General features: G+C 32.7%; 2 protein-coding genes across 2 annotated transcripts; one reads left to right on the top strand and one right to left on the bottom strand.

The window, feature by feature from the left end:
* Positions 1-7,672: 7,672 nt before the first annotated feature.
* LOC146934209 (RNA cyclase family protein) lies at positions 7,673-12,564 on the bottom strand. Its single transcript, XM_085706091.1, has 7 exons — positions 12,230-12,564; positions 11,921-12,133; positions 11,685-11,837; positions 11,069-11,247; positions 10,822-10,997; positions 10,468-10,684; positions 7,673-8,054 (listed from the first exon to the last, which is right to left on the bottom strand). Exons 2-7 carry the CDS (start codon positions 12,123-12,125, stop codon positions 7,845-7,847), a joined length of 1,140 nt encoding a protein of 379 aa, XP_085562217.1. The 5' UTR covers positions 12,126-12,133; positions 12,230-12,564; the 3' UTR covers positions 7,673-7,844.
* Positions 12,565-18,548: 5,984 nt separating this feature from the next.
* LOC146934208 (protein TRANSPORT INHIBITOR RESPONSE 1-like) lies at positions 18,549-22,297 on the top strand. Its single transcript, XM_085706090.1, has 4 exons — positions 18,549-19,268; positions 20,112-20,616; positions 20,719-21,511; positions 21,900-22,297. Exons 1-3 carry the CDS (start codon positions 18,808-18,810, stop codon positions 21,472-21,474), a joined length of 1,722 nt encoding a protein of 573 aa, XP_085562216.1. The 5' UTR covers positions 18,549-18,807; the 3' UTR covers positions 21,475-21,511; positions 21,900-22,297.
* The last annotated feature ends 1,202 nt before the right edge of the window (positions 22,298-23,499 follow it).

Genomic DNA, 23,499 nt, shown 5'->3' with positions numbered 1-23,499 from the left:
CTCCTTGCATAGTGTGTGGAATTCGTGTGAGTCATCAATACTACATTGATTATAAATAAGATAAATGTTGGATATAATAAAGAAGTAATTTGTATATCCGACGTTTTACAATTTTTTGTGAAGATTTGATGTTTCGGTCTTTTGTTGGTCTTGGATTATTAATATGTTGTTGCTCCCGATGCTCTTTGGACTCCTCCAACAAGTGGTATTAGATCCTTGGTCTAGCTTGGTGGAGAGAGGGAGTTGATTCTATGTTTGAATCCTTTTATCGAAAGTTTTTCTGATGGTGTAGTCAAGAGACATGTTATGTTGGTTGTAATGGCGATGCAATCTCACGTTGACTATGAATGAGCTAAATGTTTGATATATAAAAGATGTGATTCATATGTCCAATATAGATTTTAGGTTGACATATAGTTTCAAATTTCGCTTGTGTGGTTGCCCTTGGTTGTAATGTCAGTATGATGGTCCTAGGGTTTTTTCGTGCTCCTCTTGTGACCTAACAATGGTATCATAGTCGATGTTTTGATTAAAGGGTATTAGTTGTTCCGTGGCAATGGCGGTGCAGGTGTATGTGGATAAAAAAAAAAAATTGGCTATATGATAGATTGTTGATTTGTCATGTGTAAGTTAGAAGTCACACATTAAATGAAAAAACAAATGTTGCACAACATATAAGTGAGGACGCGTATACACAATTTCTTGAGTTTTTTTTTTTTTTTTTTATTGAGAGTTGATGTTCAATTCCACTTATGCAACTGCTCATTTTAGTCCAATGTAATGATCTCTCATGCTTAGGGCTCCCCTTCGTGACCCAAAACATAGGAAGTCATATCAAAAGTAATCCAAAAGAAGTGAACTGGTTAGAGCTTCTAACTCAACTTTTCCTATCAATGGTTATTTTTAGGTTTTTATATCAAAAGAGGATGACGAACTTGATCATTATTCTGTAATTCCATAATCATTTTATATATTAATAATGTCAAGACTATATTAATCAATATTACAATTTTAAGTTGCATATTTAAGCCAAAAAAATATCTCACTGAAAATGTTTTCAAATTGTAAGCCAACGGTGCATGAAAATAACAGGAAACCAATCTTCTCTGTGCTTTCCTCCCCTCTTTGTAACAAAAGCTAATTTATTTATTAAAAAAAAAAAGAATAATATAGCTGAAGTTAAAATAAATAATTATTGAATTGAAAGCTATAAAAGGTGTCAGAATGTCTTTTAATTTCTTTAATTTTGAATTTCAAAAGCATAAAGATTTGCATACTACTTTGCTCTTGAGGGCATAAAGATACAAATTGATTGCCAACTAAAAATGCTTAAATTATTAATCTGAGATTAATATGCCATATATATATACTATCAAATACCAGCATAATTAAAGTGGGGTAACAAGTGTTCAGCTGCCATTTTGGCAGCAATACTCCCAAATAGAGACAATATATATGTGAAAAATGGAAGGAAGCTTTCCAATATATACTTTATGCCCTAAGAGAGTATCACTAATTTTATAGAAAAGACATTGTGAAGACAGAACAACACAGTGAGGACATAGAGAATAGTATTCGTTTATATAATTGTTCCATACATGATTAAAGTAGAGATGCTTCTAATTATAAAGCTTACATGTTTCCTTTTTAAACTATCCAATTTCATAGATCAACCTTCATCAAGCTTTACCTCAAAACAAAACAAAAACCTTCATCAAGCTTTTCAAATTTTCTTATACGATTTTCTTGGAATGAACATCACATTCTTTTGAGGAAAAGAAATGGAAATTGCAATCCACAAACTTTTCATTTCAATCATAAGATCAAACGAGTTTGATATAGATTAAACAATTTACATTATGAATTAGTGTATTAAATTAAAGGTTTTTTCTAGGTTAGCTTTCAATCCTTAATTATTTTTTTTACTAAAAATATACTTCATTGATGTTGAATATGAATCGTCTAATTTTAATCCAATAGTATAATCCAATAGAATAATTGTGGTCATAGTTCTAAATTACGGTTATGTGTGAACCTTGATATTACGACAAAATGCAGGTAAATACAACTGATGCCATATTTAAGATTGTGACGCTGTTGCGAAAACATCCTAAAACTTATTTTGCAGCTACAATTGAAGTTGCGGACCGCAATATAGAATATGACTGCGGTGTCCATGTCTTATTATGATCGCGGTGATATCCAAAACTTACTGCCTTATATACTAATAATTGATTGATTAATATATCTTTTTTTTTTTTGAAGGAATTGATTAATATATCAATAAGGCAAAAAAAATGTGTAACCAGCCAAAGAATAAGAGACCATCTAAATGAAAGACCGCACCTTCTCAATCCCTGGTAGCTTTTTGAATGCGGTCTCATAATCTCTCTTAATTATAGTAGCATAGTACATATATAATCATAAACTAACTTCCTTATTATTATTATTATTATTACGATAAGATTGTGATACGAGATAGAGGGAGACAATGCCCTTAATGGAGAGGGCAGCAAGGAAAAAGATTTGCTAATAATTTTTTTTATCTTAAGCACCCAAATGATTCCAAACCCCCACTTTTGACCAAAACTACTACATGGCAAAGAATGGATGTTAAAAATATTAGTTCAACATTCTATGATTGCAATATTGTTATTGATTATTATAAGATGATTAGCCTCTTGTTCCCAAAGCCTAGGCTTATTCCCTATGAACCTTTAGAGAGAATTTTCTTCATAAGGATGATGGGTGCTTGAGAGGGAAAGTTGACCATTAGGATTGTTTTTTTGTTTGGTCCAATAAAAGACTTTTTATTGGTTCATCAAAGATTCCATTGTTCGGTCCATGTCCTTTGGAATATTTTTCTAGTGATTTGATGGGATTATTAAAACAAAAAATCATCAATAAAACAGTTTTATTGTTTTGCTTTGCACACGAATGAAACCTTTTATTAGACATGGCAAGTAATTCTAAAGAATCATTTTAGAATAATTAATAATATATGTGATCTGGCAGACAAGAAAAGTGCACATGTTATCGATGATGGAAGTTTTGTCCAGGGTAAGACTGATAAAACTGAAAACTTTGAGGACCCTTTTAGCTTGAGTGGAGAATCAAGCAAGATGGTAATCAGAAATTGAGAAAAAGTTTGGCGTAAAACTATTATCCAACAACTACATGGAAAAGGACAGTGTTCATTTCCTCTACACCAAATTCAAGGAAATGACAAAGGTTCAAATTAAAATGGATTTTACAAATTGTGGTAGCCATATATTTTTGAATTCAGGAGACAATAGAATGGCTTTTAAGTTGTACCAAAAAAAAAAAAAGAATGGCCTTTTAAGTACATCGGCTACATACATTCCTTTAGCTACTTATATAGTACTCCAACTATAAAATTAGACCAACACAATGTTTAGAGAGTTGGAAACATGACTCTCACTATGAAATAGAACTCATTTAGTTTCCGCTCGTTTGAGATGCACGTAGTCCAAACCCATATAAAAACAGTTATTCCATTGCAGACTTAAGATCTAATCTCGTAAAGGCTCAAGCAACCTAAGTTGTGAGGATATTTAAGACAGTTGCTCGGCTTAGAGATTACTAATTAGTGGGATGGAAAATATACTAGTTTACGGCGGCAACTTTTACATTTCTCACCCTCATTTTCTTCCTCTCTTTTTTGGTGATATATTTCCTCCTCTTTTTTTTTCCGTGTGTGTAAACATTTTGCCATAAATAATTCATAACTATGTTACATCAAAAAATCAATAATGCAACGGTTAGGAAGAAATGCTGAGGAAAGTTGGGCTCCCTTTTCTTTATATATTTTGAACATAGGTGTAATGAGTGCTTATGTTTGGAATGGGATTCATATTATTCAAAGTAATTAGTATTAATCAGCTACAATATATGCTTAAGCAAAAAGAATATCCCAAAAAAAAAAAAAAAAAAAGTAGTCAAATGCTAGAGATCTCTTTAGGTCTCCACAACAGGAGATTCTTTTACCTACGTCTAAAAATATCTCCACAAAAGGCAACTATCAACTCTTTTCATCACAAATACGTCTACATGATGGGTTCTAACCAAATTTCAGATAGTGATGTTTCACTACGTTTGTGCTCCCATCTCTTTTCAGGTGGCATTTAGCCTGGGTCAGCAAAGTTTTTTCCCACAATGGGAAAGTTAGATTTTTACCACTAGATTAAAAGAAGAACATGCTCTTATCATACACTCTCTGCATTGAATTTTTTATACTATCTTCTCTAACCATTCTCTCTCATCTCTCATCCACCACCAACATAAAGCTTCACGGTCCCAGCTCTCAACATATAATAAGTAACTCATAAGTTGTTTATTAATTCATCAATTTCTATCGCAACAATTTTTTTAAATGGATGGGAGAATAGTGACAAAAAAAATCTAATGTTGTAAGTGCATAATAAAACTGATCTCCATCGCATTGGCACTATTCACACTTCAAATGTTCTCATCATCAAAACCACGTGTTCCATTCATATCTTAATTGTAATGAAAATGGTAGCATAAACATTATGGATTTTTTTTGGGAATTATTTTAGTTGATTTTTTCACAACTTCCTTTTATTGTTGGTTCTATTGTTGTGGTGATTTTCCAGATCTGTATATTTTCTTGTTGTAGTTTTCTAGATCTGAACTTTTTAGTAAGAAAAATTGGTGAAGATGATGAAGAATCACTTGAAGAACACATGAAGATGAGTAATTAATTTTTAATTAAAAAAATGATATATTGAGTTGTTTTTTTGACATGAAGATGATGAAGAACACGTGAAGATCCTTTGCCAATTTAATATCTTAACAACCTGGTTTTGTTTTTTTGGGACAATTCATAATCTGGGTTTCAATTGAAAAAGGCAGCTTCTTTATGAAAAAGATTTGGGATGAAAAATATTTGAGATGAAAAAAATACATGTGGGTTTGCTTAGAAAGAAGAAGAAAAAAATACAGATGTGAGAGTGAGTATTGAGTGGTCAAAACACGGTGGTTTTGATGGTGTTGCAGCCTCTGGTGGTGGGTTGGTAAGTAGAAGATAGTGATCAAAAAAATCTAGTGTTGTAAGTGCATAATAAGACTGTGTTCTCTACCTAATCTAATGGCTGACATTTACTTTCCCATGATGGGAAACAACCCTCCATTCCCATGCTAAACCCCACCCTCTTTTGGTGGCATTTAGCCTGGGTCAGCAAAGTTTTTTCCCACAATGGGAAAGTTAGATTTTTACCACTAGATTAAAAGAAGAACATGCTCTTATCATACACTCTCTGCATTGAATTTTTTATACTATCTTCTCTAACCATTCTCTCTCATCTCTCATCCACCACCAACATAAAGCTTCACGGTCCCAGCTCTCAACATATAATAAGTAACTCATAAGTTGTTTATTAATTCATCAATTTCTATCGCAACAATTTTTTTAAATGGATGGGAGAATAGTGACAAAAAAAATCTAATGTTGTAAGTGCATAATAAAACTGATCTCCATCGCATTGGCACTATTCACACTTCAAATGTTCTCATCATCAAAACCACGTGTTCCATTCATATCTTAATTGTAATGAAAATGGTAGCATAAACATTATGGATTTTTTTTGGGAATTATTTTAGTTGATTTTTTCACAACTTCCTTTTATTGTTGGTTCTATTGTTGTGGTGATTTTCCAGATCTGTATATTTTCTTGTTGTAGTTTTCTAGATCTGAACTTTTTAGTAAGAAAAATTGGTGAAGATGATGAAGAATCACTTGAAGAACACATGAAGATGAGTAATTAATTTTTAATTAAAAAAATGATATATTGAGTTGTTTTTTTGACATGAAGATGATGAAGAACACGTGAAGATCCTTTGCCAATTTAATATCTTAACAACCTGGTTTTGTTTTTTTGGGACAATTCATAATCTGGGTTTCAATTGAAAAAGGCAGCTTCTTTATGAAAAAGATTTGGGATGAAAAATATTTGAGATGAAAAAAATACATGTGGGTTTGCTTAGAAAGAAGAAGAAAAAAATACAGATGTGAGAGTGAGTATTGAGTGGTCAAAACACGGTGGTTTTGATGGTGTTGCAGCCTCTGGTGGTGGGTTGGTAAGTAGAAGATAGTGATCAAAAAAATCTAGTGTTGTAAGTGCATAATAAGACTGTGTTCTCTACCTAATCTAATGGCTGACATTTACTTTCCCATGATGGGAAACAACCCTCCATTCCCATGCTAAACCCCACCCTCTTTTCAATACAACTACACCATAGATGAAAAGAAAAAAATATGAAAGTAAACACGCCACAATTTAAATTTATTTTACGGCAGGATAATTCTAGTATGTCATAATCACAAATCCAAAGTAATGTGCTTAAATAATTTATTTAAATTTATAGTAGTGACCACACAAGACTTGTTAACGTTAATTGATATTTTATACTACTATAATTTTAGAGAGTGGTGAAGGTTCTGATAGTCTGGCCTTTTCCTAAGGAGACGTTTGTTTTTCGGTTAAAAATTCCACACTCAAGAATAGCTTTTTTTTCTTCAAAAATTGCATATGTTGAAATATGTACCACCAAGATATAGCTTGTGTCTGTTTCCACGTTGAATTTGCCTCCCACCGTGTGTTTATCTAACTCCATAATTTCAAGCTTCACAATTATCACGGAAAGAGGGCATTGAGACGCGAGAAAAGTGGCTCAGACGTGTAACCAAACGATGCATTAATGCAGAAGTGTTTTGATGTGTATGACAAAGTATTGAATTTGATTCCTACTCGTCAAAAAACATCTTGGAAAATGCATAAATCTTTTTGTGATCAGCAAGGATCGTGCTCAGTAAAAGACTCATCTTCGACTCCAATTGCAACCCCTCAACTTCACTCCGAGATTGTGCTTCTACCTATCACTCTGACCCAGTATTTGTGTTTCTGAGTGCTAATAGACATCAAATTTTTGCAACGAGTACTTGAGTTTACATTTCTATTGTTGCTGCAAATTCATATATTTATCCCTCGTTGATGATTCCATCGTTGCTTCTGCGTGCTAATCGACATAAAATTGTGATGGGTTTTTGAGTGTTTCCATCATTATTGCATATCAAGAAAAATTTCCGTCGTTGCTTTTGTTCCCATCTATACTCGTCCATGATTTTTCCTAATTTATGTCGTTTGTTTTCTATAAAAAGTGTTTTTTCTAATTATTTCATTACTTAATATTCTTTTAATGTCAATAAAAAAATGACTTTTCTGAAATATGTATTAATTTCACAAGGATAATTTTATCATTTAAATATAATATATTGTGATCAAGTGTGCATCAAACACGTAATAAAATAAAATGTTCCTTCTAAAAAATTGTTATCCTCTTATCATTTGTGCACCAAACAACTCTTTATCATATCATATCACATCATATACTTTATTCAACTCTTTATTTTATCATGTCTATATCTTATTATGCGCACCAAACCAGTCCTAAAGAAAGACAATCAAAAGTATAGAAAATAAATACACGAGTACGTGGTTGGATTATAGTTGCTCCCCCTTGACTCGCCTGAAACTGATGACAAACATATTTTATATTTTAAGATGTAAAATGCACTAGAGTTATAGTATGTGCCACCATGACCTGAAATTACGAGGTTGCTAGCTAAGAATAGCAAGTAAATAGTTGCAATCATATATATTATAAATAAATTACACAGAAAGGATTGAGAGGTTAACATATCCAGAGAACAATTAAACAACGAAAAATATTGAAATCATGCTCAAAATTATACATAATAACCATCAAAATTGGCGAACAAACTCAATTCACTAGACTTGTCTTCACGAGACCTTTCTAGAAAGGTTCTTCATGCCACACCCAATACATTTGAGGATAACTGACTGTGTATCTGGATCTGGTTTGATAATAAATGTCAGATCAAGAAAATCCTTTATGTTTCTAAGAGTTTCAATCCCATGTTGGGAAAGTTTTCCAACGCGAACTTTGGAAACATCTTGAGGACATAGAGCACAAAGAAGAAATAGCAAACCCTATATAAACCAGAAATATTAAAAATAAACATTAGATATCTCCCTTATGGAAAATAGAAACAAATTTCATGATATGCACAATCCATCAAATAATAGCATTTACCAAGTCAAAAATATGTTGGTATTTGACAATGAAGTACAAAATGACAACAACAACAACAACCAAAGCCTTTTCCCACTAACTGGGGTCGGCTATATGGATCAAATTACGCCATAATGTTCTATCGTAAACCCGAAATACAAAATGACACAATCCGAAAATTAGGTTACTCATAAAAGGATCTTGTTTCAAATTTGTGCCTGCAAGGGTTTGATTGTGGTGTTTTTGATATTGCGAAAACGGTGTGAACTCTAAACTTGTAGAGTTACTTTTGTTGATTGATTTGTTAACTAAAAGTTATCAAAATCAAACTAGGTTAGTTAAGTGAGACTACCAAGCAAAATACAAATAATAAAAAGAAGCTTTGAGTTTCATATCACATAAATCCTCTTTTAGTAGCCAACACAGGTTTGATTCAACTCACGTTGTCGGCATAAGGACCTCGTTGGTAGGTGATCTGTAAGTACCTCTGTCAAGTGTTCTTTGAGTCGTGAGGTCTGCCCTAACCCTGGTGAACACGCGGGACCCAACTCACTTAAACTTTTTATTACCAAATAGAAATCCTCTTTTGGCACCAAAAAAATGCTTTGTCTAATGTGCACAAGTAAATTAGTCTTGCGCCATGCACATGTTTGTTTTTTAACATTAGATCAATAAGTCACATCATATCACATTTGATCCAATCCATTGGTGAAAATAAATTTTGTGCATGGTGCAAGCAAGACTTGTCTCACTTGTGAACCATAGACTTGACCTCAAAAAAATTACCAAAATTATGACTAATGAGATGCTCACAGGGATCATTTTGAGATTGTTGTCTTTTATATGAGAGAAATTTGAACTTTAAATGAAAGAATCAATTAAATGTTTGGGTGATACTATCCAATCTTATTTATACTATTAGTGGCATTGATGACCTTGGACTTGGAGTCCCAAGGCAAAGCCTTGACGCAGCACATCTAGCAAGGAAGACATCAAGCCATGTATAACTATGTTACTAACTCAATATTCATGGCTAGCTACAGATAAATATAGCAATATTGCTAAAGAGAGCAAGTTTCACAAAGAAGTAAAATAACAGAATCTGAAGTGGTGCAAGCAAGGTTGAAAATGCCTTTGAAAACTGTTTTATACAGCTAAGATTTTCTTTGAAAATGCGTCCATTACCATACCTCTTTGTTTAACATTTTTTCCAACAGTGTATATGAAAAATGAAATGGGCCAAATGCAAAGTTGGCATTGCAAAGGCAAAGATTTCATATAATAATTGGGTTCTACTTTATTTGACTGCTTTTAGGAGTTATATTATAAATTGAACACAATTCTACCCTGTTCATCTCATGCTAGTTATTCAAATAGGTAAAACAATAGTCTATGTGTTTCTTGTCATGACAAAACATGCTTTTTTCTTCCATTAAAAGATAACCATGTCATGGAATGATTTAAATGCAGCACCCATAGGAACACATACTAGACATAAGATTATCCAAGCAAAAAATGACAACATTAATTACTACTACTAGAGATACTGAGATCTCAAGTCTCTGTCCTTTTAACTTCATTTATAAATTATGATTTATGCATTCTGACAAGGGTGCTATCACATTCTCTGAAGCATTAAGTTTGGATTGATAACTTCACCCATGCAACAGTTGCTTTAGAAACTCGTAGTTCCAGAGAAATTAGAGAAACTACTGCTTTATATTCAATTACATGTTTCATGATGCACTTAGGTAGCACTTTGATGTGGCTTTATAAAATTGTGGCTCCTGTGCTCCAATTCTTCAAAGAATCTAGTTATGCAATTGGTGCTGCAACAGGTTTTGAACAAGTTTTTGCTAAAACTGACTTTGAAGCTGAAGTGGTTTTACAAAGAGATTTTTGAAGTTGAAATCTAGTTATGATTTGGTTTTATGAATATCCAAAACATGCACACCCGGAAAATCAGTCTAACTAACATGACAAATGAATATAAAATAAAGAAAAAAAAAACATGAAAAGAAGTGATTATCAACGAGACTGATTGAAGTTTACTGTAACAAACAAGACTGTCCAATAGAGGAGGAAAAGATTAGGATATGCTGAAGGTGGGATGTGAGGGCAGCTGAAGATGTGTCGAAAATTAAACAGAGATAAAAGTCTAACTCTCTATAATCTGTTATTCTATATTTTTACTGTTTATCACCGGCATCTGTTAGCTAGGATCATCTACAAGTACAAAAGGTTTCCCTCCATATTTCTACTTGTTAGATACCAGTATCAATCATTAGATAAACAACGATTAAAGCGGGCTAAAATTATCAACTTGCTAACCTGATATGATGAATCTACCACTCCAGATTGAGCTATCTCCCCTAGTAAAACATTAGCAATCCCCTCACCAATCTCCTCTGGAGGCATCAGATCCTTTTTCACATCATCTGCAAGGCCAGAAGTATCTTCATCCCTAACATGAGCAGCAGTGGTATCGACAGAAATGTAGCAACCAGAAGTAGTCTCTGCAACCAGTGAAATTCCATATCCAGGAGAGCTGTGCCAACAAACGACCAAATAAATAAAAAGGTATTATGGTTTCATGCAATATGATTTTCTTTGTTTCTATCAAATATACATTGAAAAATTCAAATGAAATATTCCAAAATATCTACCAAAAGAAAGGAATCATACTTTCCAGCCGGTGGACCTGTTCTGTGATCAGTAAAAATGTGCACATCAGAAACTAGTGGATTGATGATTCCACGTGCAGCTCTAATCATGCTAGTTTCAAACTGTGAAGATACTTTGGTTGAAAACGTAACTCCTCGAATCTTTTTAACAAAACCCTCATCGATCCAACTCACTGCCTGCTAGGAAAAGAAATATAAGCTACCAAAATAAATTGAAATGAAGCATAAATAGATGTTGAGAAACTTACGGTTAGACTCTGAACAATAGGAAGCGACAAAACAACTTCGCCGCCACCATTAGGAGGTAGTCCACGACTCTCTATTTTAAGACTTATGGCTTCAAAATCCACTCCAAAGCGCTTTAGTATGTGAAAAGCAGCAGACTTGAAGGTATCAACTGATGGATCTTTAGAATCATTTGTAATTCCTGATAACAATACATTCAACAGTTTCAACTCTCAATCAACGTCATTAAGGGATATCTTCTAAACGGTCCTTCTGTTCTAGTTTTGAAGCTTTTATATACTCCATGCATGTTTGCATTGACTTAGTTGAGCTTATCTACTGACATAAACATTTATCGACCTACTTACTTGGAAGAGCTTATGGAAACAGTCCGTCCATAAGCTACTTCCAGCTCAGTTCCATAAAATCTCCAAGATAGTTTATGGAAACAATTTGACTTTTATTTCATCGTTTGTTATAGAAACAGCTTATACAATAAGTGCTAATTCTATAGGCAATTGGCTAAGTTGTTTATCCAAACAAGGCATTATATTGATCCTTTTATTTCATTTTCTACTTGTTTTGTAAAATTATAAGTACTAACAATGAAATAAAAAGAAGAACAAGTGTAAGAATAACCTTTGAGTCTAATGTTGAGAGGTTCCTTAGCAAACAAACACAAGACAATGAGCGGTTCAAGATAATAACCAATGGAACGTGAAACATCGCATTGGAATGGATTATTTATTCTGCCACCCATAATAGTTCCTGGTTTGTACTTCAATTTGGTACCTGCGAAAACGCAATCAAAGTAATTATAATTTCAAAAAAAGAAGTAGTAAAGAAAGACAAAAGGTAAAGAAAAAATAGATTACCAGTTTCGTAGATTTCGACAGTGCAACCATCAGAGACAGTATCAAATAAACGGAGGAGTGAAATCTCGTGTTTGGCAAGACCAGGATAAGTTTGGTTGGGGCGTATGTCTTCAATGGTAATAGGAGTAGAAGAGAGAGTGGAGAGAAGTAACCTTTGTCTGAAACTTTGGCTACCCTTCAACTTCTTGTACGCTGTTTTCCCCATTATGATGCCTTGACCAAAAAATTCCGAGTTTCACATAACAAGATAAAATCAATTACGACATAGAGGAATAACGGATACGATTGAGTAGTAAGGATTAAACTCACTGTGGCGGCCGGAGTGGAGAGGGACGCCGAAAATTGGACGCCGAGGAGATGTGTAGCTGCCGCGCGGAGATGAAGCAGTTGGGGTTTAGGGTTTTCTTTTTCAACGGAGACTCTCGGGGTTTAGGTTTCAGGGCGTGTCCTGTATTGTAATAATCTTGTGGTGGCATTTAGGGTGGGAATGGGAAAGATTTTCCCATCATGGGTCAGTTTATTTAAACTGTTAGATCAATTAAGGAACACATTTTTATCATGGTCCTTCAGCACTATATTCTTTTAACACTATCTTCTACTTCTATTCTCTCCCCTCTATGCCACCCACTCAACCTTTCCATCAACAACTTCTGGGTTTCCCCTTCATGGTGATAAATAATTAAAAAAAAACATCTAAATGACCATATCATTATAAAAATAAAAAACAAAAAACAGATTGAATGATGCATTCAAAGTGATATGATTAAACTGATAGAAAAAAAAAAAAAAAAAAAAACCCCAAAATCTTTACTGTTTTCCTTTTCCATTTTAATTTTAATTTTCTATTCCTAGACTTTCATGAAATTTCTAACAGAAAATAACAAGATAAAGTTTTAATTATTGTGGTGTTTTTGCTGTTTCTTCGGCCATTCCTTGATTTTAGGATTCATGTTCATTATGTTGAAATTGACATTGTAGGGTTTTTGTAAGAAAATGTTGATAATTCTATCGATGAATATTTTTAAGGAATTTGTTTGTGAGATTATAAGTGTAACGAGATCAACATGTGGGAAAGAAGCTAAGGTTACAGTCCATTGTTTGTGAGAAAAGGCTAAGAGAATGGGGGGAATAGCGAGGTGGTCATTTAGCTTCTTTTGCTTGGATTTGTAGTGGAGGTCAATAGGTTGATTTTGAGAGGTGGTTGTTGTTGATGTTGCTTGGTAGTGGGTGAGGGAGTAGAGACATGGAGGTGAGAGAGAAGGATGATAGAAGATAATGTAAAAATAATAATATAATATTGAGAGACTATGATAATACTATGGTCTTTCTTTGATCCAACCGTTAAAAAGTATCTTTCCCATGGTGGGAAATTCTTTCCCTCACCCACCCTAAATGCCACCTAATCTTGTTTGTGTTTTTGGTTTTCGTCCGCTATCTTTTTTTGTTCTAAAACTATCTGTAAGTTAATAATTTTTTTTATTTTCGTCCCTCCCGTCAACTTCCTTACAAAAACGCACATGTGGCAAACGGATGATGATGTGGTAGTGTCTGACTTGACAGACGATGCTGATGTGGCAAACTTATTGATTAGTCACACGGTGAGAGGGACCAAGACCAAAAAACAAAATTTGTAGAGGGACCAGAGGCAAAAAAACAAAATTTGTAAAGGGACCAAAACCAAAAAGCGAGAAAAAAAATACATTTCTTCATCTTCTTCCTTCCACCTCTTTTACATCTTCATCATTGTCTTCATAAATTCATCAAAAAACCCAGAAAAAATACTCAGAAAAGAGATTAAAAAAAAAACTCAAAATCATCATCGCACCCTCAATAGACAACTCACAAACCCAAACAAAATCTTCATTGACAATGGTCAGATTGACATCTCAACACTAAAATCCACAATGTCCATAGTCCCAACTAAACTTTTATTGGTAATATCAAAATCAAATTATAACAACAAAATCCTCATTGTGAATGCTTGAATTCCCAATATTGAAAAAATTCACAAAAATTCTCAAATTGAAAAACCTAATGAATGAATTTTCTGTTTTTTTTATTACCAACTCTCGTCTCATCATTGATCTCGCGTCTCTGCTGTTTCTTGGTCACTCCAAATGCTTTCTTCGTCGATTCTTTGAACTTTAATCTCATCATTTTTGTTTCGGACATTTGGGTCGTGTTCTTTTTTCGGTTGATTTGGAAGATTGTTGTGTGAAATTGGATTATAAGAAAAAGGTTCAAGTTTGATATGAATATTGTTTTCATTTGAAGATCTAAAGGGATAATAAATAGAATTGAAAAATATGTTGGAATGTTTAATTGAGATGAGTTTTATTTTAAACGATTTTAAAGTGTGTGAAATTGGATTGCACGTTGAACATTGGGTATATTGGTATAATTTGATTTCGTTGTTTGTGAGAAGAAATAAAAAAGAAATTATCACATGAAGGTATAATTGAAGGTGTTGGACTGAGTTTGTTGTTGTTTTGAGTTGATGGATTTTTCGATTTTGAAGTGATGAATTTCTGTGTTTGTTTGATGATGATGATGAAGTTTATGAAGACAATGATAGTAATGAAGAAGAAGATGTGGGAAGAAGATGAAGAAATGTAATTAAATTTGAATTTTTCGTCTTCTCGTTTTTTGGTTTTGGTCCCTCTACAAATTTTGTTTTTTGGTTTTGGTCCTGGAAATAGTCAGGGTCCATCTACAATTTTTGTTTTTTGGTTTTGGTCCCTTTACGAATTTTGTTTTTTTGGCTTTGGTCCCTCTACTAATTTTGTTTTTTGGTTTTGGTCCCTGTCACTATGTGACTCATCAATAAGTTTGCCATGTCAGCATCATCTGTCACGTCATCCTCTGTTTGCCACATGTGCATTTTTGTAACAGAAGTTGACGGGATGGACGAAAATCAAAAAGTTATTAACTTACAGGGGCAGTTTTAGAACAAAAAAAGATACAGGGACGAAAACCAAAAACACGCCAAATTACAAGGACGATTTACATATTTAAGCTTTTTTTTTTTGTTAAATACATTTTTAATCCCTACAAAATTACAAATTTTCAGATTTAATCCATATAAATTTTCATGATAATTTAAACCCTCTATAATATTGTAGTTTGTAAGAATAGTCTCTATTTTAAAAAACTTTTTACAAAAATAGACATTTTTAGTCCACCAAAATAATCCTTATAAAATGTAAATAGGAACTAAAAATAAATAATTTTTTTGTTGGGCCTAAACATAAAAGCTTGTTATTATTTTACAAGGACAATTTCGAGGGGTATTCATTTTGTGTAAATAGTTGATAACCCCCGCTTATGCAAAAATAAAAACCCCAGATTGTAAAAATTTCAAATACCCCTCAAAATTGAAGAGATGATAAAGTATTTTGAAATTGTTAATTGTATATCAGTTTGGTCCGTCTGTTCATTTTTTCATCTAAGACATGGATGTTTAACGTAGCGCTGACACATGATCTAAAATGTTATGTCATAACCGGTAATTGCCTAAATTTGTTTTACAAGAGAAAATGTTTTTTTTTTCCAATGGTAACATATGCGCACACTCTCCGGCCTTATAACCACATAGACAAATACTTCACTCAAATTTAACACTTATGTGTGAAGGTGAAGTTAAGTCGAACTTAGTTCAGTCCAGCTTAAAACTCAATTTGAGTTCATTAAAAATTGTTTATTCAACTCGACTCGATTTAAGTTCATGAACAATTTAGTTTGGTTCAGTTCGGCTCAAATCAAATGAACCAAGAGACATGTGTTACTTGAACTTTAAATTCAAATATCAATAAAAAAAATCAACCAAGGTTTAACTGAGAAAAAAATAGCTCATAAACCTCTTAATTGGTCTGAAATTCTCTTAAATTGATAACAAACCTATTAATTAAAATAATTAATTAATTTATAATACTGTAATTCAATTCACATTATACTTTAAGGAAGGATGATAATTCACATTTCTCCTTTCATTGATATCTTTTTCGCTATCCTTCCCAGCACTTCTGAGGTCGAACTTGCTTGTTTGCAGCCTTAAAACTTATTAACAGCTGATTAAAAATGAGAGCATGGAGACAGCCATGTGTTTTTGCTCTCTTGTCAACGTTTTCAAATTTTGGAATTGCTATTAGTGATTGGATTTAATTTTTGTGTTTTACAATTGTTAATGAAGTGGTAGTAAAAAAAAACTTTTGAAAAGTGTAAAAAGAGAGTCGGAGAAATAGAGAATACGAAGGAGAGGACAAAGATAAATAGTTTTTATTCAATGAAAAAATAAAAATAAAAAATAATGAAAAGTGAAAAAAAAATGTGGGAGTGAGAGATAAAAGATGAGAGAAAGATCTTTGTATGTGCTTCTCTTCCTTTGATGAATTGTTTTTTATTGCATTTGAGATTTCACGACCTTAACATCTTCGACATGTTTTGGGCTTCCTCTTTGTTGAGATTTTCTCTGATCTCGATGCTCTCAATTGGCTTAAGCTAGGTCTCTCTTCCCATAATTTCAAGGGTTAATTATGTTTCTAGTCCCTATAAAATAGTGACCTTGTAAGTTTAGTCCCTACTTAATTTTAATAGCATTTTTAGTCCCTATAAAAAAAAATTTACTTATAATTTTAGTCCCTGCTAAAACAAAGTTTGATTAATTATCCTTAAACTCTTAAATTTTTGTACGATTTTTTTGAGATAAGATTAGAACACTATGAAAGGTTCGTTTACTAAAATTTAGAATTTTCTGACATGAAATGAATTAATATGAATTTTTTAAAACGACAAAAGTTAAAGATAAAAAGTAATAAAATCTGGATGTAGAAATCAAATTTTGCGATAATTTTTTGCGGACGAACTTTTAGTAATGTTCTAAACATGTCTGCAAAAAATTGTTCAAAAATTTAAGAGTTTAAGCATAAATTAAACAAATTTGAATTGAGTAGGGACTAAAATTTGAATTGAGTAGGGACTAATACTCAGTGCAGAAAAACAAAATTAGGGACTAAAAATGCTATTAAAATTAAGTAGGGACTAAACTTACAAGATCGCTATTTTATAGGGACTAGAAACATAATTAACCCTAATTTCAATATCTTATCCTTTACGGTGTGGTGGTCTTTGAAGAAATCAGAACTTTGGTTGCTTTTCACATACTACGATCCTTACTTATTGTCTTTCAATGGAAAATTGCAATATGTGTGCCACTCTCAATTCTTGCATCTTTAGTTCACCGACCACAAGTCTTGAGGATCAATGGGTTTAGTGAAACTCTCTAATTATAATTGCACATTTAGTAATATTGATGGCAACTATTTAGGTAACCACAACAGGTTTTTAAAGTCACATTGCAGGCACATTCGACATACTACTTCTTGAGTTTCATGTCATTCATCGTGAATTTTTTACCGTCTAAAGAGTTTTTTTTTGAGCAAACCGTCTAAAGAGTTGAACTTTCAAGTTGTTGTTAACTATACAAATTATTCTCCATTGCTTTAAAAGTCTATTTTATATGAACTTATTTAAATAAGTAATCGTATATACGGTTAAATATACTAATGATCTGACAATTCAATGAGATCATACTCCATTTTGATATTTAACATGATATTTTACAAAAATTGACTATATACGACATCATATTTCACTATTTAAATATGGAAAAATTAATGTAGATCAACAAAGTTAATATTTCAGATAAAAATTAACAAATTTATAGTTTTTTTTTTGTAGTGGCCGGGGTTTGAACCCCGGACCTTGCATATTTTATGCATTGTCCAACCAACTGAGTTAAGCTAACGAAGACTAACAAATTTATAGTTTAATCTAAAGTACAAAATTTAATATAATAATAAAAAAAAAATATCATTCATATTTACATAAGGTATCAAAGGCTTTTCTTATAGCATGTAGTTCAATCTTTTTAGCTAAACATGCTTTTAAAAAATTGATACCAACATAGATTAGGATGTAGATCTTCCTAGATTGGCCTAACTTGTTTTCACCTTTACTCTTGTCACCGCAAGAAATGTTATTTCAACATTTACAAAAACAATTTCACATCATCATACAAACTTTTATTATTTATAATAGTTGTATTTATTTCGAGAGAAAAGAAATTAATAAAAAATACTCCTTCCAATCTCAAATAAAAGTAATTTTTTTCTTCTTTTTTGTATTTATTGAATAAATAATATATTTTATCTATTGTAATCCACACGTAAAATATATATACAAAAACTGATAATTTAATAAAATTCATACGCAAACTAGATACATTAATTCCGTCATTATTTTTTCATATGAGATTAGTAAAAAATAAACTCATATTAGATAGTACTCGGATAATACTTGGATGACATTGATGAATTGATCGACCACAATGTTACAAGTGATTTTCTTCTTTTTTTTCACATTTTTTTTTGTAATCGTGACATTGTGCTTGAACAGTATCCTCAATATCACCAACTACACTGTCAACCAAGTGTTATCCGCGAGGACTCGTCTACATAGTTGAAAGGAAAAGTATCCACACGTGTACCAATTACAATGTTGTGTTGTTGGACAACAAGGACAAATTCATGTGAAAAATCACTACTTTCATTGACCTTTCCTTATCATCATCACTCTTCTTCATAAAATAGTATTATTTAACAGATCTCAGATTCCTTTTCTAGATCTCTTCATTAATTATTCTTCTGTGTTTTTTCCTTCCATCAAGTTCCATGTTTTGGTATGCAACCAAGTACCTTTGCATTCAAAATTTTCAGTGTTGAGAATCACTCTTAGTAGTTAGTACATTGCTATATTTCAACTACTTGACAAAAAAAATCTCCAAAAGGGTAGTTTAAAGTTAGTTTCTTTTTGTTGTTGTGTTGTTGAACATGGAGGAGTGTAAGAGAGACAAAGATGAAGTGTTGAAACAAGTTCTTGGAACAGTGAAGTCACACAAAGACAGAAATTCAGTTTCTTTAGTTTGCAAACAGTGGTACAACGCTGAAAGATTGTCAAGGAGGAATGTTTTCATAGGTAACTGTTATTCTGTCACTCCTGAGATCTTGACAAGTAGATTTCCAAACATAAGAAGTGTTACACTCAAAGGGAAGCCACGTTTCTCTGACTTCAACTTGGTTCCTGAAAATTGGGGTGCTGATATTCATTCATGGTTGGTTGTTTTTGCTGAAAAGTACCCTTTTCTTGAGGAGTTGAGGCTTAAGAGAATGGTTGTTACTGATGAGAGTTTAGAGTTTTTGGCTTTTTCTTTTCATAATTTCAAAGCACTTTCTCTGCTGAGCTGTGAAGGATTTAGCACTGATGGCTTGGCTGCAGTTGCCACTAATTGCAAGTAAGATTTATTTGTCTTCAAACTTTATTTTATGATCTGTACACTAATTGATAAATACCAATTGAAATTCACACACAACTGCAAGATCCTGGATTCGAATCTGGATGAAGATGATGAGCCTAAATATATCAGTATTTATTGTCAATTGTGATAAACGTTAGACCTTCCGGACATTTTTCGGTAGAGACCAATTAGAGAATCCTTGTCCTATGAGGATAGGCTTGGCTAAGATTTGTTGTCTGTATGGCTGCCTGGTTTGCATTGTTTTTCATTTACTGGAGAAAAGTTGATGAGAATGACAATTTTCCATTAATTCATAGATTGATTTATTAGGATTCACTAAAATACAGGACATTTATAAATAGAGTTTAATTTTGATATACCGTTGACATAAATTATTTACATTGTCAAGCAATCACAACCACTTGTATATGTGCAAAAAGCTTTTAAAGATTCTTAATTAAGGACAAGCATTTTTAATGATCCGGCTATTATAATTGATTGATACCATGCATGTTTGTTGAATCCATAAAAATACTTGTGGAACTTTAGTTTCCTCATTGTTACATAATTAAATGTGATTTAATAGGGAAACATTTTTTTTTTTTTTTTAGATTTAGCATAGGGCAACCTTTAAGTACTGCATATATGATTATTAACTTTGGTTCAGCAAAATTTTACCCTGAAAGCATAAGCAGTGTGATATTTGTTGATCACATCAATTACACTATTTTGCTAGCATTTTATGAATCTAAAAAACTTCAGTAATGACAACATCATATCGAGATTTGAAAATTTGGTATTTCTTGGATAAATCATCTTCTGAATATTACATTGATGCAGGAATTTAACCGAGCTTGACATACAAGAGAATGACATCGATGACAAAAGCGGTGATTGGTTGAGTTGCTTCCCAGAAAGCTTTACATCATTGGAAGTATTGAACTTTGCTAACCTAAACAATGATGTAAATATCGATGCGCTTGAGAAACTTGTCGGTAGGTGCAAATCTTTGAAGACTTTGAAGGTTAACAAAAGCGTAACGCTAGAACAGTTTCAAAGACTTCTTGTTCTTGCCCCTCAGTTATGTGAGCTTGGCAGTGGCTCATTTTCACAAGAGCTGACATGTCAGCAGTATTTAGAGCTCGAAAGCGCGTTCAACAATTGTAAGAGTATTCACACCCTTTCTGGTTTATGGGTGGCTTCAGCATCAGCACAATATATCCAACTTCAAGTTCTATACTCTGCATGCACAAATCTGACTTTTTTGAATTTTAGTTATGCTCTTGTTGACAGTGAAGATCTTACTGATCTTCTTATTCACTGTCCTAATCTTCGACGCCTTTGGGTATGATTTTCTTTATCTGCTCTTTATTAAGTTTCATTGATATTGACATTTTAGCAACATAAAAGAATGATGAAAATGTTTTGGAACATCTACATTATACAGGTTGTAGACACAGTTGAAGACAAGGGACTGGAAGCTGTTGGATCATATTGTCCATTGCTCGAGGAGCTACGTGTTTTTCCTGCAGATCCCTTTGACGAGGGCGTTGTGCACGGGGTTACTGAATCAGGTTTTATTGCTGTCTCTGAAGGATGCCGGAAGCTTCACTACGTCCTCTACTTTTGCCATCAGATGACAAATGATGCTGTTGCTACTGTTGTGCAAAACTGTCCCGACTTCACTCATTTCCGGCTGTGCATCATGACCCCTAATCAGCCAGATTACCTGACGAATGAACCTATGGATGAGGCCTTTGGAGCAGTTGTTAAGACCTGCACTAAACTCCAAAGGCTTTCTGTATCAGGTTATCTAACTGACCTCGCATTTGAGTATATAGGGAAGTATGCCAAAAACTTGGAAACGCTTTCAGTGGCTTTTGCCGGAAGCAGTGACTTGGGGATGCAGTCTGTACTTGCTGGCTGTCCGAAGCTGAGAAAACTTGAGATAAGGGACTGTCCATTCGGCGATGCAGCACTTTTGTCTGGTTTGGAGAAGTATGAGTCAATGAGATCACTTTGGATGTCGGACTGCCAAGTAACAATGAATGGATGTAGATTGTTAGCAAAAGAAAAGCCGAGGTTGAATGTTGAAGTAATTAAGGAAGAAGGAAGCGATGATAGTCATGCTGAAAAAGTTTATGTTTATCGTTCTGTTGCCGGCCCAAGAAGGGATGCCCCTCCATTTGTTCTCACTCTCTGAAATGTCAAGTCTAGTCCTACACTTTGAAGCTCAAGAGGTAATGTCTCTCTCATTCTTTCTCACAAATAGTTAACAATGAACTCACATTGAAATGTGCATGCCATATGGCAGCCACTTCACAACTACCCAAAACCCAATTAATTAGACTAAGAAAGAAGTGACATGAGTTATTATATGATTCTGCTCTTTGGAAAACAAATTGTTGATTGGTAAAAAAATAATGGCCTTGGTTACTACTTACTAGTGGAAACATCACTATTTTTGGGTCAACTATGTTGTCATGTCATGCATCATCAACTTTTTCAAATGGATAAGCATGACTGAATACTTTGATTTGTCTCCAATTATTTGTCACTTTACTTTAGAGTATGAAGAGAATATTTTAGTATTTCAACAATCTCTTGCTTCATAATTTTGTGTTGCAGCCTTGGAATGTGACCGTATATGGCAAAGTTGGCATACTGACAATGAAGCCTCAGTAATATGGAAGGTGGAAGGAAGAAAAATAGGGGATTCTGCAAGATCAAAATTTCCATCATGTAGCCATTGATTGTTGTTGTGTTGGTGTATCATCAATAAAGTAATCTTTTGACATCAAATAATTGCAATGAACTTGCCTTCTTTCAACTAGTTGGGTCCACCAAGAGAAATAATGCAAGTGTCCATTGTAAATGGCATGAAAAATCTTGTACTATTTGATTGTAGACAAAAAGTTTTTTAATTTTAGGGGATCATGTTAGGAGTTTTGCTGCACGCTCAAGAGATTATGTTGTTGAATTGAAATATTTATCCTGGAAGAGACAAACATATTTCCCTTTTGATAGATAGATGTGGAAATCATTGAAATAAATGAGTTTAAAAGAATAAAAAATTAATTGAATCATGCATGATTGGATAAATTGTAGCACATCAATTTTTATCGACATGAAGATCAAATTCTTTGGATTGAGATAAAAACATGAACATTTTTTTTTTTTGAAAGAAAGAAGCATGAACATTTTGTTATGCATGACATGTAGTAAAAGCATGAGAAGATTTTTCACATGTTTTTTTTTAATTTAAATTTAGAAACTCTCAGAAAATTAAAGCATGAGAATTAACTTTTAGAAACCATATTTTCAAAGAACTTTGGTATTTATATTTTGGAAACAAGACATAACGAGAATAACGGACGATGCTTTGTATAACCGGTGGTGTAAAATTAAATTCTGACTTGCTCAACTCAAGTAACAAAATTTAGTAAAAAAAAAAAAAAAAAAGGATGGTGACCAACACATATCACAGTTCATATTCATTATCTACACTAGCGGAAAGACGGGCACTATTGTGCCCGTCTGTCCGCTCTTTCTACTGCGCTAACGCATGTGATTATTTTATTATGTTTATTTGTATCATTTTGATTTAAATTTTAAAATGTTAATGAAAATTATTGATATTTGATTTATAAACAAAATATTGTCAAGGCATATACCAATTATTTATGAACTCAACATATTTTGCTCACTTTTGTTACTAATATTTTTATCAGAGGATTTAAAGTCCAATTTTTAACATTATTTTTTGCTCATGTTTGTTACTAATATTTTTTTTTGCTCACGTTTGTTACTAATCTTTTATTAGAGAATTTAAAGTCTAATCTTTAACATTATTTTTTGTCCATGTTTGTTACTAATCTTTTTTTTAGAGGATTTAAAGTCCAATCTTAAACAATATTTTTTGCTCACGTTTGTTACTAATCTTTTTTTAGAGGATTTATAGTCCATTTAATATAGTGCTAACAAATCTTATTCTAAACGATTTTGAATCCTAATATTTTGTTCACGTTTGTTACTAATCTTTTTTTAGAGGATTTAAAGTCCAATCTTTAACAATGTTTTTTGCTCACGTTTGTTACTAATACTTTTTTAGAAGATTTATAGTCCAATCCTCATCGGCTATTATTTTTATTTAAAAAATAATTAAAAAAACTCATAGAGTTGTGAGAAATAAAAGCAGGAAAAAACATAAACTTTGGATTGTTTTTTT

The sequence above is a fragment of the Medicago sativa genome, chromosome 4 (genome assembly GCF_051527215.1).
Source record: "Medicago sativa cultivar Bolivia chromosome 4, Bolivia_mono, whole genome shotgun sequence".
Taxonomy (NCBI): domain Eukaryota; kingdom Viridiplantae; phylum Streptophyta; class Magnoliopsida; order Fabales; family Fabaceae; genus Medicago; species Medicago sativa.
The sequence above is the reverse complement of the archived record's forward strand: the minus strand, read 5'-3'. Positions and strand labels throughout refer to the sequence as shown.

Excerpts from the sequence above, each read along its gene's own strand:
- LOC146934209 (XM_085706091.1), bottom strand. The coding sequence starts at position 12,125 with ATGGGGAAAACAGCGTACAAGAAGTTGAAGGGTAGCCAAAGTTTCAGA. Across the intron at positions 11,838-11,920 it reads TGTCGAAATCTACGAAACTG|GTACCAAATTGAAGTACAAA; the intron begins GTAATCTATTTT and ends GCGTTTTCGCAG. Across the intron at positions 11,248-11,684 it reads TCTCAACATTAGACTCAAAG|GAATTACAAATGATTCTAAA; the intron begins GTTATTCTTACA and ends TATTGTTATCAG.
- LOC146934208 (XM_085706090.1), top strand. The coding sequence starts at position 18,808 with ATGGAGGAGTGTAAGAGAGACAAAGATGAAGTGTTGAAACAAGTTCTT. Across the intron at positions 19,269-20,111 it reads GCAGTTGCCACTAATTGCAA|GAATTTAACCGAGCTTGACA; the intron begins GTAAGATTTATT and ends ACATTGATGCAG. Across the intron at positions 20,617-20,718 it reads CTAATCTTCGACGCCTTTGG|GTTGTAGACACAGTTGAAGA; the intron begins GTATGATTTTCT and ends TACATTATACAG.